This window comes from Helianthus annuus, chromosome 6 (genome assembly GCF_002127325.2).
Source record: "Helianthus annuus cultivar XRQ/B chromosome 6, HanXRQr2.0-SUNRISE, whole genome shotgun sequence".
NCBI lineage: Eukaryota > Viridiplantae > Streptophyta > Magnoliopsida > Asterales > Asteraceae > Helianthus > Helianthus annuus.
Window position 1 is genome coordinate 121,600,269 of NC_035438.2, and position 18,203 is coordinate 121,618,471.

Below are 18,203 nucleotides of genomic sequence, written 5' to 3' on the forward strand. Positions count from 1 at the left end.
CTTTCCAAGATGCAAACGCTGGGAAGATTCTAATCGCTTCAAGTCTAGCAACGGGAGCATATACTTCAGTGAAATCTATACCCTCCTGCTGACTAAAGCCCTAGACTACAAGTCGAGCTTTGTTGCGAATAATAACCCCTCGGTCGTCTCTTTTACATTTAAACACCCACTTGGTGTTTATCTTCCTGTGACCATCAGGCAAATCTACTAACTTCCACACACCCAACTTTTCAAACTGACTCAGCTCCTCTTGCATCGCGTTGACCCAAGAATCTTCAGTTAGTGCTTCCTTATATGTTCTTGGTTCGATCTGCGAAATAAAACAACTAAGTGAAAACTCTGTTTGTAAAGGAGCAACTGTAGAATAAAAACAAGTAAGCCCTTGGTCAATTTGTCGTCTTGTGCAGACACCTGACTGTAATTCTCCAATGATCAACTCCTCTGGATGGTATGAAAGAATTCTCGGCATCACCTCGCCTGGAACATCTACCTCGCCTTCCAAATTTGTGACATTTTGATTTGCACCTTGTTCACTGACTGGAAATGTTTGACTTGAAATCTGGATCTACTCCCCCTTAGAATCTGAATCACCACGATCGAATACTGGTCTATCATCAGATTCTAGATTATCGTTGACTGCCGTCTGATTTTCAGGAGCATGTTGTTGTTCTGAAGATTGTTGAATATCATCATGTTCTCCAGCATTGCTTGGACCGACTTCATCGTCATTAGAGGTTTGTCGTTGACGTCTATAATACTCAGCTGGAAACCTTTCTTGTGATAACTCATACTCTCTTAGAATATCCAACTCATCAAAGAACTCTGGTTCTTCTTCCATGTCAAACGACTCCCACAGAGTATCGTAATTGAATCGCCATGAGTCACCGGGATTCTGCGGTGGCATTGTGTAACCTTGACATTCAACATTGTGTGCTTCAATGATCCGCTTTAAGCTTGGAACAAAGACTCATTTTTGTGGACTTGAATAACCCACAAATATTCCTTCGATACTCTTTGGACCAAATGTGACACCTGTGTCACTGCAACCATCGAACAGATTCCAAAACAATGAAATATTGTATCTCATACTTGGGATTCGTAAAAATATGTGTATCATTTGCACACATCAACTCTTGTTCGATTTTAAGCTTTAAATCGCTCTCTGGAGGGTTATACGCGCTCTGATGCGTAAAAATAACCAGTTTAATCCAACGAATACTCCGGAATAGTGACATAGGCTTAACATACCTTAAATAACTTTTACATAACTTAGAAATAAGTTTTGAAGGCTTTGGTATGGCAAAAACAAGTTAATTCGCTTACAGGGACTAAACTTGACAAACTGCGAAAGTATGCCAATTTGAACTGTAACGAACATTCCGGAACATATCCATAAGTTAAACATACCATAAATATCCTTTACATGGCTTAGAAATAGGCTTTGAGGTGTTTGGTATGCTAAAACAAACTTTTGGATCATTCAGGGACTAAAAGTGTCAAAAAGTGCACAAGTTTGCACTTTCGCGCATAACTTACATTCTGAATACATCCGGACATCCAAAAATTTATGTAAGCATCCTCATATTATGCCTTAGTGTTTGGCATGAGAAAAATCCATTCATCGCGTCATTTGGATCGTTTTTCGCGCTTATGTGCATTCCGTCGTAATTAAGCGAACATCGCGTTCGTACGACCAAACGAACCAACATCCGGAACATTTTTGAGCATGTTTCATGTCCACAATGTTTAGGCATCATTTTAGGGCCTTAAAGTTGGCTTTACGGGCCTTAAAAGTGTCGGAAATGGCTTAAATACGCAACAGGGACCAAAACTGCCAATTTTGAAAGTATGTGCAGATCAGAAGCTTCAGGCGGCCCGCGTGAGTTTTGCCTAAATGTTGAGGCGGGCCGCGTCAGACTGTCAGACCAGATTCAATGTTTCTAATCAATGCAGTTGGCCTTTCGTTCGATCAAGGGGCAATGCCCTTTCGTTCGTCTAATTCTCTCACTCGTTTCCTCTCATGTTTCCTCTTTTAGAATGCCTCCTCGACGCGACAATCAAATGGCGAATGCCAAACTGGCGGAAATTATCGCGCAGCAAATGGCTGCTGCCTTCCCAAATCTTTATGCTCAAATAACCCAAGCCATCAACAACAACAACAACAACAATGCTCCATGCAATTTCAAGATTTTTAACTCGGCTAAACCACTCAAGTTTAGTGGTTCTGAGGGAGCAACTGGGCTTCTTCAATGGTTCGAGAGCATTGAGAATACTTTCCGTCACGTTCAGTGTCCTGAAAATCGCAAGGTCGAGTTTTCTTCGAGTGTGTTTCAGAAGAGGGCTCTTACGTGGTGGAACGGGGTTATGAGAGACCGCGGTGCAGAGGTTGCATTAGCACAGACTTGGGCCGAGCTTAGGGCTCTTATGATGAAGGAATTCTGTCCTCGTCATGAGCTTAGGGCTCTAGAAAGGGAATTTGATGATTTAAAGCAAGACAGTGGGGAACATCGAGCCTATACTGATCGCTATGAGGAATTGAGCTTGTTATGCCCTACTATGGTTACGCTTCTGGATAAGGCGATTGAGAAATACATTGATGGGCTTCCTGACGTAGTTCAGGATATCGTTACTGGCAGCAACCCTACTACTGTCAGACAAGCCATTGAATTGACTGCCACTCTGACTGAATCCCAAATCAGGAAGCGCAAGCTGTTTCGGAAGGGCGACTTAAGACCATCTGACAAGACTGCTCATGTGGAACCAAAGGAAGAAAGTGCTGAGGTGTCCAAGAAGAAAAAGCGCAAAGCCTCTCAAAGCTACGCTGTAACTGCTCAAGACAAACAAGTTGCACCAAACCAGCCAGCACAACCTCGTAAAAGACAAAACTATGTTGGTACCGCACCTTTGTGCAACAAGTGCAACCGTCATCATCTAGAGCAAGAGCAGTGTCACAAATGTACCCACTGTGGACGGTTGGGACATTTGATCAATGTTTGTCGTTACGCAAATCAAGCTGCTGCAAACCCTGCTGCTGTTCAAGCACGGTTCCCTCCAGGGTCATGTTATAACTGTGGTGACCTTACCCACTACAGGAACAATTGCCCAAGGCTTGTTAACATACCTCCAGCGCGTGGACGAGTGTTCAACATCAATGAGGCAAATATGAACAATGATGCAGCAGTGAACAATTAGTGTTTTGTGTTTCCTTGGTTGTTATCTTTTGACACTTCAAGACAATTCCGTTGTTACATAAATAAAGATTTGTTGTTTTTATTTCTGCAAAATTTATGCATTTGTATGAATGCTTGATGAAACCTTATGATGTCAACCCAAAGACAAACTACTCGTATGGTTCTGTCATATTATGATCACTTGTGATCTCCCCAAGAACCTTAAACTCTCATTTCTTTTAAGAATCAAAGTTAAACTCTTATTGAGAAACCCTCTATCTTTATAGATAGATCTTTATAAATCATTAAAGTGCCAAATGAAATCCATAGATTGGATTCCTAGTGTGCTTTAATATCCATACCTAAGGATAACAAAATAAAGAATCAAGTTAACTAATTTTGTGCTTATATGTTTTCTTACATGTTTTGTGGTTGTATGTGATCCATCCAAATCCTCATAGACTCTTTCATATCTCATACGAGAGATTCGTAATAGGATATCCAAAGATACTATCTTAAACCCTTAATGGATTTCAACATTGTAGTTAAGTCCCTCTGGTTATAAAGTATTATTCTATAATTGGACCTCTTGAATGGTCTGCTTAAACAGATTGATTTTGAAAATCTGATTAGAAATATCATGTGATGATATAACTAAAAATGATCCCTTAAGTGGTCTATTTAAAGAGATCGTGCGACGGTCTAGTTAAGAAGATCATGTGTTGATCTAGTTAAAAAGATCGTTCGTTGATCTAATTAAAAGGATCCTTTGGTGGTCTAGTCGAATCGCTTCATGTTTATTCAGGTAATTTTTCCTACACATTATGAAATGGACTGTGCGGACTGTGCAAGGAATTACGTAATTATGGAGGCCTACATAATTATGGAATTCAGTGCACAGGAGCCACAGGAAGCTTCATCTTGCGTTAAGACCTAGTGACAAGAATAATGATACGGGAGAAGTCTTGGACCTCGACCAATGTCATTTGTTCTCACGCTCCCCCAATTCTGATCTCAATCACACACCAAGTTTCCTATGATAAGTCTTCATAAGAAACATTCTTCTGTTCGTAGTTCAAAATTCCATGTTTTATTATTACTAGGAATTCGCTTGAGGGTTAACAAATTCGCTAAGAGTCCTAACATGGCCCCGAGTTTTACTTAAGGGTTCAAGGGATCTATTAGAAGGCGAAACCGTCACAGCTATCTTCACAAGTTTCCTCTAGAATTAAATTTCGGGACGAAATTTCCTAAAGTAGGGGAGACTGTGACACCTGTGTCACTGCAACCATCGAATAGATTCCAAAACAATGAAATATTGTATCTCATACTTGGGATTCGTAAAAATATGTGTATCATTTGCACACATCAACTCTTGTTCGATTTTAAGCTTTAAATCGCTCTCTGGAGGGTTATATGCGCTCTGATGCGTAAAAATAACCAGTTTAATCCAACGAATACTCCGGAATAGTGACATAGGCTTAACATACCTTAAATAACTTTTACATAACTTAGAAATAAGTTTTGAAGGCTTTGGTATGGCAAAAACAAGTTAATTCGCTTACAGGGACTAAACTTGACAAACTGCGAAAGTATGCCAATTTGAATTGTAACGAACATTCCAGAACATATCCATAAGTTAAACATACCATAAATATCCTTTACATGGCTTAGAAATAGGCTTTGAGGTGTTTGGTATGCTAAAACAAACTTTTGGATCATTCAGGGACTAAAAGTGTCAAAAAGTGCACAAGTTTGCACTTTCGCGCATAACTTACGTTCTGAATACATCCGGACATCCAAAAATTTATGTAAGCATCCTCATATTATGCCTTAGTGTTTGGCATGAGAAAAATCCATTCATCGCGTCATTTGGATCGTTTTTCGCGCTTATGTGCATTCCGTCGTAATTAAGCGAACATCGCGTTCGTACGACCAAACGAACCAACATCCGGAACATTTTTGAGCATGTTTCATGTCCACAATGTTTAGGCATCATTTTAGGGCCTTAAAGTTGGCTTTACAGGCCTTAGAAGTGTCGGAAATGGCTTAAATACGCAACAGGGACCAAAACTGCCAATTTTGAAAGTATGTGCAGATCAGAAGCTTCAGGCGGCCCGCGTGAGTTTTGCCTAAATGTTGAGGCGGGCCGCGTCAGACTGTCAGACCAGATTCAATGTTTCTAATCAATGCAGTTGGCCTTTCGTTCGATCAAGGGGCAATGCCCTTTCACCCAATCAAGAGCCAAGGGGCATTTTCTGACTTACCACAACATTTCGACAAGTGTACGCACGAGATCGCGGCACGACATTCGATAAACGATCCTAACGGTTCCACTTTTCCTATAAATACCCCCCCCCCTTTTTTTGTGTAAAAATCACAAGAATCAGATCTAAAAGCTCTAAGTTGAAGTATTGCTTCATACCTGAGTTTCTCTGATCTAGATTAGCATTCGGGGACCCTTCGTAAGTATTCTTTCGTTGTTTTATCGCTTTTCGAGTCCGAAAGTCAACGTTTTGTTGACTTTCTGCATTGACCAGCTTATGGTCGATGCGAAGTTCATGGAACTTCATAACGTGAGCGTGATCACGATGGTTATAGTCCGTAGTGACTATACCTATTGGTCACCACGTTATCTAGGCTCAGTGACGAGTCGTAGTTTCAGCCAAAATGCGCATTCTTGCGTATTTTGTAACCAAACTACTCGTGAGCATCAAAGCCGTTTGTTTTGATGCCAAACCTGTTTTCTAAACTTAGTTAAGCATGTTCTAACATGCTTAGCTCGTCACTTTTAGTTTAGTGCTTATATAGGGTAGTAAGGTAAGCGATCTAAACCATCGCTTATACTTTCGAACCCAACCCATTTGGTCGATCATTAGGATCCGACCAAACACATTAGGTGACCATAGCTATAACCTTCCGAGGTTATACCTTGTGGTCATGATGTTAGGCGTTCCGAACGCGTTCTACGCGAACGACGCGTTAGGGTAGCATAAGCTACCTAAACGGGTCGTGATGGACCGTAAGCACTTAGGTTAAGTTTCATTTTAGTATGTAGGCTTTGTTAAACCATATTACACGAGTCTCCATACTCGTTTGGTTTACGAACCCGCATACTATCCGATCCTTCCGATTTGGTCCGGTATATTAACATAGCTACCTATTAGGTGCCGTTTGATATCCCGTGATCTTTAGCATTATCTGGTTATTATACAAGAACTCCAAAGCAATCTCAGGTGAGTACATAGTTCCCCTCTTCTACTGTTTTCAACTGTTTTGGGGTGAAGCATGTGTACCTATCTGTTATTTTCATGATTTCAAAGTATAATCGATTATACATATCTTTTAACAAACTGATTGATTATCTATGGTTTAAACACTGATTTCTCAAAGATTACAAAAGTAATTGTTGGAATAGTACTTATTTTGTTCACCAGACCGATTGGTAGTATGATATAGCGCTATAGGACTAGACACCCCATTCCTGTTGTCATGGAATGTCTGAAACCAATTTGTTTCTCCATCCAAATAGGGATTTCCTTTGTGGTATCCTTATAGTCTCAAAGGTGTAGTTTGATGCACTAGGTCTGAATGAATTCTTAAATCGCACCTTTAAAGTATATTTTGATATACTCCCAAAAAGTATAGTTTGATATACTCTCATGTGTGGTATTGTACAGAACCAACATAAGCATTTTATCAACAAACCAAAACATATTTTTAATATGTTATTTACAAATCCAAAGTATACTGTTAATATGCTGCTATAAGGTTATTCGATTAACCTTACATCATTTCACTTACCATACATAACTTTTGTTTATACATTACGTGGTTTACATTTAACTTGAGTTATACAATAACCTTGGACTATTGGTTTAAACATGAACATTCTATATTGGTGGTTTGGTTTGCGTAAGTGACTTAAGTAACGAGGCGTGTGTAATATGATACAAGCATGGTGGATACGCCGCTGGTACTTCCAATATATAAGTGTTTGTATGGTATTACATATCGTAGCGTTATTTGAATCATTTCAATTTGAGACATATGACCTTTTATACAAATAACACACTTTTCACGAGACATTGTTTTACAAACGACTTATCTTATACAAACACATTTTACATGGTTATCCGTTTAACAATACAGTGTTCTCTTATTTATACATATCATCCAATCTTATCGTTTTTCAAATGATTTACAAGACAAAGCAAATTACAAGGTTCATGACTGACTGTTATTAAACGTTTTCTTTAAACTCAAGTCATGAATCCCATTTTCACAAAACCTATGTATCTCACAGGCATTTTTATGCTGACGTACCTATTTTTACACATGTTTCAGGTGTTGTCTTGAGATGATTGTTGATACATGCTACATTTAGGATCAACATGCTACATTTAGGATGGACTCGTGCCTTAGCAACTTTAAAACTTGGAAGATCATAGTAGTACTTATGTGATTGTAATAGAACAATGAGTTCATTTAATCAATAAAACAATATTTAAATTTCCATGTGTTATGAAACAATGATTCTGTTACAACACTCCCCGACGTTTCCGCCACGTTTTGTTGTTCCACGTGGTCGGGGTGTGACAGAAAAGTTGGTATTAGAGCTCATGGTTATAGGGAATTAGGTTATTAGTAACGCTTTGACCTAGTCTATAACCTTCCTAGGACCCTAACGCGAGTTTACTTGCGTTTAGTCATAAAACAATATTGTCACCTATCCTTAGGCGACGACCCCAACAAGAACATAAATTTCAAAACCGCTTTGAAAACTAATCTTCTGTTCTAGGATGATTGATTTCTAGGTTTTGAACCCTCTGTTATAAGGTTTTGAACCCCTTTGAATTTTCAAAATCCCGTCAAAGTTGGTCTAAATAATGTGAACACATGCAAACTGGAAGGGTGGATGCCTGTACCCTGAGTTTTCTGTCTAAGGCTTGAGTGTTCGTACAAATCCACATAATCGGTCCAGTCACTCTTACCTGGGAACTCTTGGGGTGAGTGTCCACTTATAGGCGAGCATGTCTTCGCGATACATTATTTTTGGCCTATTTACCTTGATTAATCACCGAGGTCGTTTGTTGCTTTGTAGTAACAAACAAATGACCACTATCCTTGTTTTCATCAGATATGTTTCATCTCATTCTTTTCGTCTAATTCTCTCACTCGTTTCCTCTCATGTTTCCTCTTTTAGAATGCCTCCTCGACGCGACAATCAAATGGCGAATGCCAAACTGGCGGAAATTATCGCGCAGCAAATGGCTGCTGCCTTCCCAAATCTTTATGCTCAAATAACCCAAGCCATCAACAACAACAACAACAACAATGCTCCATGCAATTTCAAGATTTTTAACTCGGCTAAACCACTCAAGTTTAGTGGTTCTGAGGGAGCAACTGGGCTTCTTCAATGGTTCGAGAGCATTGAGAATACTTTCCGTCACGTTCAGTGTCCTGAAAATCGCAAGGTCGAGTTTTCTTCGAGTGTGTTTCAGAAGAGGGCTCTTACGTGGTGGAACGGGGTTATGAGAGACCGCGGTGCAGAGGTTGCATTAGCACAGACTTGGGCCGAGCTTAGGGCTCTTATGATGAAGGAATTCTGTCCTCGTCATGAGCTTAGGGCTCTAGAAAGGGAATTTGATGATTTAAAGCAAGACAGTGGGGAACATCGAGCCTATACTGATCGCTATGAGGAATTGAGCTTGTTATGCCCTACTATGGTTACGCCTCTGGATAAGGCGATTGAGAAATACATTGATGGGCTTCCTGACGTAGTTCAGGATATCGTTACTGGCAGCAACCCTACTACTGTCAGACAAGCCATTGAATTGGCTGCCACTCTGACTGAATCCCAAATCAGGAAGCGCAAGCTGTTTCGGAAGGGCGACTTAAGACCATCTGACAAGACTGCTCATGTGGAACCAAAGGAAGAAAGTGCTGAGGTGTCCAAGAAGAAAAAGCGCAAAGCCTCTCAAAGCTACGTTGTAACTGCTCAAGACAAACAAGTTGCACCAAACCAGCCAGCACAACCTCGTAAAAGACAAAACTATGTTGGTACCGCACCTTTGTGCAACAAGTGCAACCGTCATCATCTAGAGCAAGAGCAGTGTCACAAATGTACCCACTGTGGACGGTTGGGACATTTGATCAATGTTTGTCGTTACGCAAATCAAGCTGCTGCAAACCCTGCTGCTGTTCAAGCACGGTTCCCTCCAGGGTCATGTTATAACTGTGGTGACCTTACCCACTACAGGAACAATTGCCCAAGGCTTGTTAACATACCTCCAGCGCGTGGACGAGTGTTCAACATCAATGAGGCAAATATGAACAATGATGCAGCAGTGAACAATTAGTGTTTTGTGTTTCCTTGGTTGTTATCTTTTGACACTTCAAGACAATTCCGTTGTTACATAAATAAAGATTTGTTGTTTTTATTTCTGCAAAATTTATGCATTTGTATGAATGCTTGATGAAACCTTATGATGTCAACCCAAAGACAAACTACTCGTATGGTTCTGTCATATTATGATCACTTGTGATCTCCCCAAGAACCTTAAACTCTCATTTCTTTTAAGAATCAAAGTTAAACTCTTATTGAGAAACCCTCTATCTTTATAGATAGATCTTTATAAATCATTAAAGTGCCAAATGAAATCCATAGATTGGATTCCTAGTGTGCTTTAATATCCATACCTAAGGATAACAAAATAAAGAATCAAGTTAACTAATTTTGTGCTTATATGTTTTCTTACATGTTTTGTGGTTGTATGTGATCCATCCAAATCCTCATAGACTCTTTCATATCTCATACGAGAGATTCGTAATAGGATATCCAAAGATACTATCTTAAACCCTTAATGGATTTCAACATTGTAGTTAAGTCCCTCTGGTTATAAAGTATTATTCTATAATTGGACCTCTTGAATGGTCTGCTTAAACAGATTGATTTTGAAAATCTGATTAGAAATATCATGTGATGATATAACTAAAAATGATCCCTTAAGTGGTCTATTTAAAGAGATCGTGCGACGGTCTAGTTAAGAAGATCATGTGTTGATCTAGTTAAAAAGATCGTTCGTTGATCTAATTAAAAGGATCCTTTGGTGGTCTAGTCGAATCGCTTCATGTTTATTCAGGTAATTTTTCCTACACATTATGAAATGGACTGTGCGGACTGTGCAAGGAATTACGTAATTATGGAGGCCTACATAATTATGGAATTCAGTGCACAGGAGCCACAGGAAGCTTCATCTTGCGTTAAGACCTAGTGACAAGAATAATGATACGGGAGAAGTCTTGGACCTCGACCAATGTCATTTGTTCTCACGCTCCCCCAATTCTGATCTCAATCACACACCAAGTTTCCTATGATAAGTCTTCATAAGAAACATTCTTCTGTTCGTAGTTCAAAATTCCATGTTTTATTATTACTAGGAATTCGCTTGAGGGTTAACAAATTCGCTAAGAGTCCTAACATGGCCCCGAGTTTTACTTAAGGGTTCAAGGGATCTATTAGAAGGCGAAACCGTCACAGCTATCTTCACAAGTTTCCTCTAGAATTAAATTTCGGGACGAAATTTCCTAAAGTAGGGGAGACTGTGACACCTGTGTCACTGCAACCATCGAACAGATTCCAAAACAATGAAATATTGTATCTCATACTTGGGATTCGTAAAAATATGTGTATCATTTGCACACATCAACTCTTGTTCGATTTTAAGCTTTAAATCGCTCTCTGGAGGGTTATATGCGCTCTGATGCGTAAAAATAACCAGTTTAATCCAACGAATACTCCGGAATAGTGACATAGGCTTAACATACCTTAAATAACTTTTACATAACTTAGAAATAAGTTTTGAAGGCTTTGGTATGGCAAAAACAAGTTAATTCGCTTACAGGGACTAAACTTGACAAACTGCGAAAGTATGCCAATTTGAACTGTAACGAACATTCCGGAACATATCCATAAGTTAAACATACCATAAATATCCTTTACATGGCTTAGAAATAGGCTTTGAGGTGTTTGGTATGCTAAAACAAACTTTTGGATCATTCAGGGACTAAAAGTGTCAAAAAGTGCACAAGTTTGCACTTTCGCGCATAACTTACGTTCTGAATACATCCGGACATCCAAAAATTTATGTAAGCATCCTCATATTATGCCTTAGTGTTTGGCATGAGAAAAATCCATTCATCGCGTCATTTGGATCGTTTTTCGCGCTTATGCGCATTCCGTCGTAATTAAGCGAACATCGCGTTCGTACGACCAAACGAACCAACATCCGGAACATTTTTGAGCATGTTTCATGTCCACAATGTTTAGGCATCATTTTAGGGCCTTAAAGTTGGCTTTACGGGCCTTAGAAGTGTCGGAAATGGCTTAAATACGCAACAGGGACCAAAACTGCCAATTTTGAAAGTATGTGCAGATCAGAAGCTTCAGGCGGCCCGCGTGAGTTTTGCCTAAATGTTGAGGCGGGCCGCGTCAGACTGTCAGACTAGATTCAATGTTTCTAATCAATGCAGTTGGCCTTTCGTTCGATCAAGGGGCAATGCCCTTTCACCCAATCAAGAGCCAAGGGGCATTTTCTGACTTACCACAACATTTCGACAAGTGTACGCACGAGATCGCGGCACGACATTCGATAAACGATCCTAACGGTTCCACTTTTCCTATAAATACCCCCCCCCCTTTTTGTGTAAAAATCACAAGAATCAGATCTAAAAGCTCTAAGTTGAAGTATTGCTTCATACCTGAGTTTCTCTGATCTAGATTAGCATTCGGGGACCCTCCGTAAGTATTCTTTCGTTGTTTTATCGCTTTTCGAGTCCGAAAGTCAACGTTTTGTTGACTTTCTGCATTGACCAGCTTATGGTCGATGCGAAGTTCATGGAACTTCATAACGTGAGCGTGATCACGATGGTTATAGTCCGTAGTGACTATACCTACTGGTCACCACGTTATCTAGGCTCAGTGACGAGTCGTAGTTTCGGCCAAAATGCGCATTCTTGCGTATTTTGTAACCAAACTACTCGTGAGCATCAAAGCCGTTTGTTTTGATGCCAAACCTGTTTTCTAAACTTAGTTAAGCATGTTCTAACATGCTTAGCTCGTCACTTTTAGTTTAGTGCTTATATAGGGTCGTAAGGTAAGCGATCTAAACATCGCTTTTACTTTCGAACCCAACCCATTTGGTCGATCATTAGGATCCGACCAAACACATTAGGTGACCATAGCTATAACCTTCCGAGGTTATACCTTGTGGTCACGATGTTAGGCGTTCCGAACGCGTTCTACGCGAACGACACGTTAGGGTAGCATAAGCTACCTAAACGGGTCGTGATGGACCGTAAGCTCTTAGGTTAAGTTTCATTTTAGTATGTAGGCTTTGTTAAACCATATTACACGAGTCTCCATACTCGTTTGGTTTACGAACCCGCGTACTATCCGATCCTTCCGATTTGGTCCGGTATATTAACATAGCTACCTATTAGGTGTCGTTTGATATCCCGTGATCTTTAGCATTATCTGGTTATTATACAAGAACTCCAAAGCAATCTCAGGTGAGTACATAGTTCCCCTCTTCTACTGTTTTCAACTGTTTTGGGGTGAAGCATGTGTACCTATCTGTTATTTTCATGATTTCAAAGTATAATCGATTATACATATCTTTTAACAAACTGATTGATTATCTATGGTTTAAACACTGATTTCTCAAAGATTACAAAAGTAATTGTTGGAATAGTACTTATTTTGTTCACCAGACCGATTGGTAGTATGATATAGCGCTATAGGACTAGACACCCCATTCCTGTTGTCATGGAATGTCTGAAACCAATTTGTTTCTCCATCCAAATAGGGATTTCCTTTGTGGTATCCTTATAGTCTCAAAGGTGTAGTTTGATGCACTAGGTCTGAATGAATTCTTAAATCGCACCTTTAAAGTATATTTTGATATACTCCCAAAAAGTATAGTTTGATATACTCTCATGTGTGGTATTGTACAGAACCAACATAAGCATTTTATCAACAAACCAAAACATATTTTTAATATGTTATTTACAAATCCAAAGTATACTGTTAATATGCTGCTATAAGGTTATTCGATTAACCTTACATCATTTCACTTACCATACGTAACTTTTCTTTACACATTACGTGGTTTACATTTAACTTGAGTTATACAATAACCTTGGACTATTGGTTTAAACATGAACATTCTATATTGGTGGTTTGGTTTGCGTAAGTGACTTAAGTAACGAGGCGTGTGTAATATGATACAAGCATGGTGGATACGCCGCTGGTACTTCCTATATATAAGTGTTTGTATGGTATTACATATCGTAGCGTTATTTGAATCATTTCAATTTGAGACATATGACCTTTTATACAAATAACACACTTTTCACGAGACATTGTTTTACAAACGACTTATCTTATACAAACACATTTTACATGGTTATCCGTTTAACAATACAGTGTTCTCTTATTTATACATATCATCCAATCTTATCATTTTTCAAATGATTTACAAGACAAAGCAAATTACAAGGTTCATGACTGACTGTTATTAAACGTTTTCTTTAAACTCAAGTCATGAATCTCATTTTCACAAAACCTATGTATCTCACAGGCATTTTTATGCTGACGTACCTATTTTTACACATGTTTCAGGTGTTGTCTTGAGATGATTGTTGATACATGCTACATTTAGGATCAACATGCTACATTTAGGATGGACTCGTGCCTTAGCAACTTTAAAACTTGGAAGATCATAGTTGTACTTATGTGATTGTAATAGAACAATGAGTTCATTTAATCAATAAAACAATATTTAAATTTCCATGTGTTATGAAACAATGATTCTGTTACAACACTCCCCGACGTTTCCGCCACGTTTTGTTGTTCCACGTGGTCGGGGTGTGACACCAAACTTCCCAAAAGGCTCTAGAACTGTACAGGGAGACCTAAACGGTTCTAAATACTTCAGGTTCGGTTTGCGGTTATTTATCAGCTCAAAACACGTTTTGTTGAATTTCTTCACTGTGAGAACCCGGTTGAGTGTATAGCAAGCGGCTGACGCTGCTTCTGCCCAAAAATTGACTGGTAACTTTGAATCAGCAAGCATCGTTCTGGTCGTTTCAATTAGCTTCTTGTTCTTTCGTTCAGCTACTCCATTTTGTTGTGGAGTGTAAGGAGCACTAAATTCTTGCAATATACCCCTCTCATCACAATACTCTTCCATTCTGTTGTTCTTAAACTCTGTACCGTTGTCACTTCTGATTCTTCTGATTCGAGTTTGGTACAAGTTCTCAATTTTTCTGAACAACGCCATCAAACTTTCAAACGTCTCATCTTTAGACTTCAGAAATGATACCCACGAAAATCTAGAGTAGTCGTCAGTTACTACGAGACAGTATTAATCACCAGTTATGCTTTTGACGTTCACTGGACCAAAAAGATCCATATGAAGTCGCTCTAACGGTCTAGAAACTGAATTGACTTTATTTTGAGGGTGTGATTTCTTCTTTTGCTTGCCTTTGATGCAGTTAATGCACTCCCCTTCAAGATGGAAACCTTTCAAATGAACACCGTTTACTAAGTCATTATGTACCAAGTAGTTCATTTTTCGCAGGTGAATATGGCCCATCTTTCGATGCCATAAACGTGATTCCTTTTCTGTGGCCCGTGACATGAAGCAGTGAGTCTGACCCGTGGTAGTAGTAGCTACGCTTATATCCAACACGTACAGATCATTGACTCTAGGTGCTCTCATGATAATCCACTCTTCAAGAACAACAAATCCTGGTTTCAAAATCAAACATTCCTTATCCGTGAAATGCGTTGTATATATGCGATCACAGATTTGACATATGCTCAGAAGATTGTTTTCAAGCTCGGCAATGTAATTCACTCTTTCAAATGTAACAATGCCATTAGATATAGTTCCTTCACCAACTATTCGACCACCTTGATTACCTGCAAATCCAACATATCCTCCATTAAATCATCTAACATCGTACAATAGGGTCTTTTCTCCCGTCATGTGCCGAGAAGCTCCACTATCTATAATCCAACGTGAAACGGATCTTGGAAGCTCCTGCACAAATCACAAATACTTAGTTAGATTTAGATGCTACCCAAGCCTCTTTAGACTCAGGTAACTTGACATTGATGTGAGTTTTTGCAATGTAAAGTGGTGGAAAATTCTTGTCATTCATTTTTAAGCTCTCTTTAGATCCAATCTCAACCTCTTTATATAAAAAGAAATTATTTTTAGTAGGTTGACTAGATGATTGATCTTTCTTTACCACATACTTCTTTTCAGAAGTTGACTTTTGTTTTTCAAGTTTCTCATAGAAATCCAAAGGTACATACATCTTCTTAGTTGAAGATGATGATTTTGTAGTCTCAGACACCTTTGGTTTTGGAGAACTTGTTTTCTGTTCAACACCTTTTGGCTTCCAGGTTTGTTGAGATGAAGCAACCCGTTTATAAAATTTGTCAGTTTTAGTTACCACATTCTTTACAGGTTCAGTTTTCACTTTGGTGCTTTCATTTTTCAAAACTTTCTTCTCAACAACCATTGGAGCTTTTCCTTTTGCATCAACTTTCTTCTTCTGACTCTCAACAACTTCAGACTTAGGCTTTAAGTCAGTACACTTTCGTGCAATGTGTCCAACTTTGTTGCATTTGAAGCATGTACAGGTATCAACTACCCGACTTGTACCTTCAGTCTGAGGCTGTGAGGCCTTCTTCTCAAAGAATTCTTGATTTGATTTTGAGAAAATTTCAGATTCTTGCTTAGAAAGTGAGCTTGAACTTGAACTTTTCACAAAAACCTTTTTCTCGACAAATATTTTGTTTTGAAAGTTCTTTCTTTGATTGTTCTTACCACCCTGATAACCACCCGACCATCTGTTTTGATTGTTGTTATAAAAACGCGGAGGCACAACAGGTTTTTTATACTAAGATTTATCTTTTTCAAAGTTCAATTGTCTTTCAGCACGTTTCAAACCTTCAATTTCAGAAACATCAATTTCTACCAACTTGAACACATTTTTCAGTTTGTCCACATTCACATTCTCCAACGGAAATTCAAGATCCGAATACAACTTATCCGATCCCGTCATCTTGTACATCACAAGATTAGGTTCTTCACTTAAGTTGTTTTTGGATTTTGATTTTGGAATATATTTATCCAGAAAGCATTCATCATCCTCGGTTGTGTCACTGTCGGATTTCAAAACATTTTCAACCATACTTTTAACAACTTCCGACTGAACACTATCTTCATCGGATGATGGACTGAAAATGACATCAATTGATTCTGGAAGTTTAACTTCATTTACTTCTTCATCATTAACCAACCCGGATTTTTTCTTCGAAAAATTATTTAACACTGACGGTGGAAGCTTATGATACCCAACCCCAGTTCCATCTGAGTATACATCTTCGCCGACTTTGTTCTTCCCAATTGGTTTAGGAAGAACAAAACTTGCGAAGTTGTAACTGTTCAGTTTCAGATTGATGGATTCATTTTCAATCTTTGATTCTTGAAACTGAAGCTTCAACTTAGCAATCTCATCCAACTGTTGGTTGATTTGCTCTTCTTTTGACCTAAGAACACCTGACAGTTTCAAATTTTCTTTACTTGTTTTACCATTTCTTTCATCAGAATCTTTTACCGTTCTTTTTAGCTTTTCATAGTTTTCTGAAATTTGACGATTTTCATGAATTAATTTTTTGTTTTCTTTCCTAATTCGTTCTACGTCAATTTTATCATTTTCAATTTTCTCAGTTAGATCTTTTAATCGATCATTTGAAGCCTTTAACATTTTGTCACGACTCAAGATCTGATTTTCAACATCTCTAATTCTTCCTGTCAGTTCTTCAGTCTTTTTACTGTTGAGGTAAGCAAGTGTACTACAAACCTTGCAATTTTTCATGCATTTTTTGCAGTCGCTTTCAGTTTTGGCTTTCTTACCTAACTCATCGGTTGAATCATTTGGACTGACCTTGCTTTTAGACTCAGTTCCAGACTCAGAAACTACCTCTAACTCTTTCGCTGCAAGCACTTTGTCAGCCATTTTCTTCAAATTTTCTACTGTGAATTCTTTTGTCGTGTCAATAATCCCGTCATTAACTTTCTTTAGCTGCGACTCTTTCTCCTTTTCTTTTTCTTTTTCTTTTTCTTCAGCTTCTCCTCCTCCCCACCACATTCTCTGTCTTGCTTCTTCCTCTTCAGCAATTTGCTCGGTGAGAGTTTCAACACTGACATAATCAGGATCAATAGCTATGTTTCCTTTAGGATCTAGATAACATTCTCTAATTGCATCCCATCTATTTGCCCTTTTTGCTTCTTTCCATGTTTGATAGATTCTATTTTTCATGAATTGGGCTGACACCTTTCTGTTGATGTATTTCACTTCTTCTGTTCTGGTATCTTTGAAAGGAACAATCTTTGTCATGAAAGCATAGCCCACTGCGTCTTCTTCTGGAAACAATTCACTCCAATCGAATCCCTCGTCATCATGGATAACAGCAAGTGCTCTTGACTTTTCTTTGGGAGCATCTTCTAATTGCTTCATTCTGGGAGGTTCGGACTTGTTTTGATGATAAATTGCTCTTTTATAATAATCCTCTCTGAATGGATTTGCCGTGTCATCAGCAGATGCGTTTCGACATTCACGTTTAAAATGTCCCTTTTGTTTACATTTAAAGCACGTGACCTTTGATTTGTCAAAACCAAGTTTTGTGGAAGGTCCGCCAATGGAGTGTCAGCCTGTAATCTCCATGAATCTTTGAGCCCCTCTGACTGCACTCGCCATACACCACCTGATATCGATCAACTCCATCTCTTTGGGGTCGATCTGATCATAATCCTCCTTGGTGAGGTTGGTGTTTCCGATTTTACCTGCAACAAGGCTTTCGAAAGATTCTAAAACAGATGCTAAAAACACCATTTGCTGCTTGGCAGATTCTTCACTAAAATTTTGAGCATTTTTAAGGTCTACTGTTAT

The 18,203-nt window shown here is 38.8% G+C and overlaps 1 protein-coding gene across 1 annotated transcript; it reads right to left on the reverse strand.

Annotated features, from left to right (window-relative positions):
• Positions 1-565: 565 nt before the first annotated feature.
• Positions 566-17,771, reverse strand: LOC118479626 (FK506-binding protein 5-like). Its single transcript, XM_035974248.1, has 3 exons — positions 16,907-17,771; positions 16,445-16,810; positions 566-912 (listed from the first exon to the last, which is right to left on the reverse strand). Exons 1-3 carry the CDS (start codon positions 17,769-17,771, stop codon positions 566-568), a joined length of 1,578 nt encoding a protein of 525 aa, XP_035830141.1.
• Positions 17,772-18,203: the final 432 nt, after the last annotated feature.

Coding starts and splice junctions, on each gene's coding strand:
- LOC118479626 (XM_035974248.1), bottom strand. CDS start 17,771: ATGAAGCAATTAGAAGATGCTCCCAAAGAAAAGTCAAGAGCACTTGCT. Junction 16,811..16,906: donor AAAATTAATTCATGAAAATC/GTCAAATTTCAG, acceptor TGAAACTGTCAG/GTGTTCTTAGGTCAAAAGAA. Junction 913..16,444: donor TCAGTCGGAAGTTGTTAAAA/GTATGGTTGAAA, acceptor TTGAATGTCAAG/GTTACACAATGCCACCGCAG.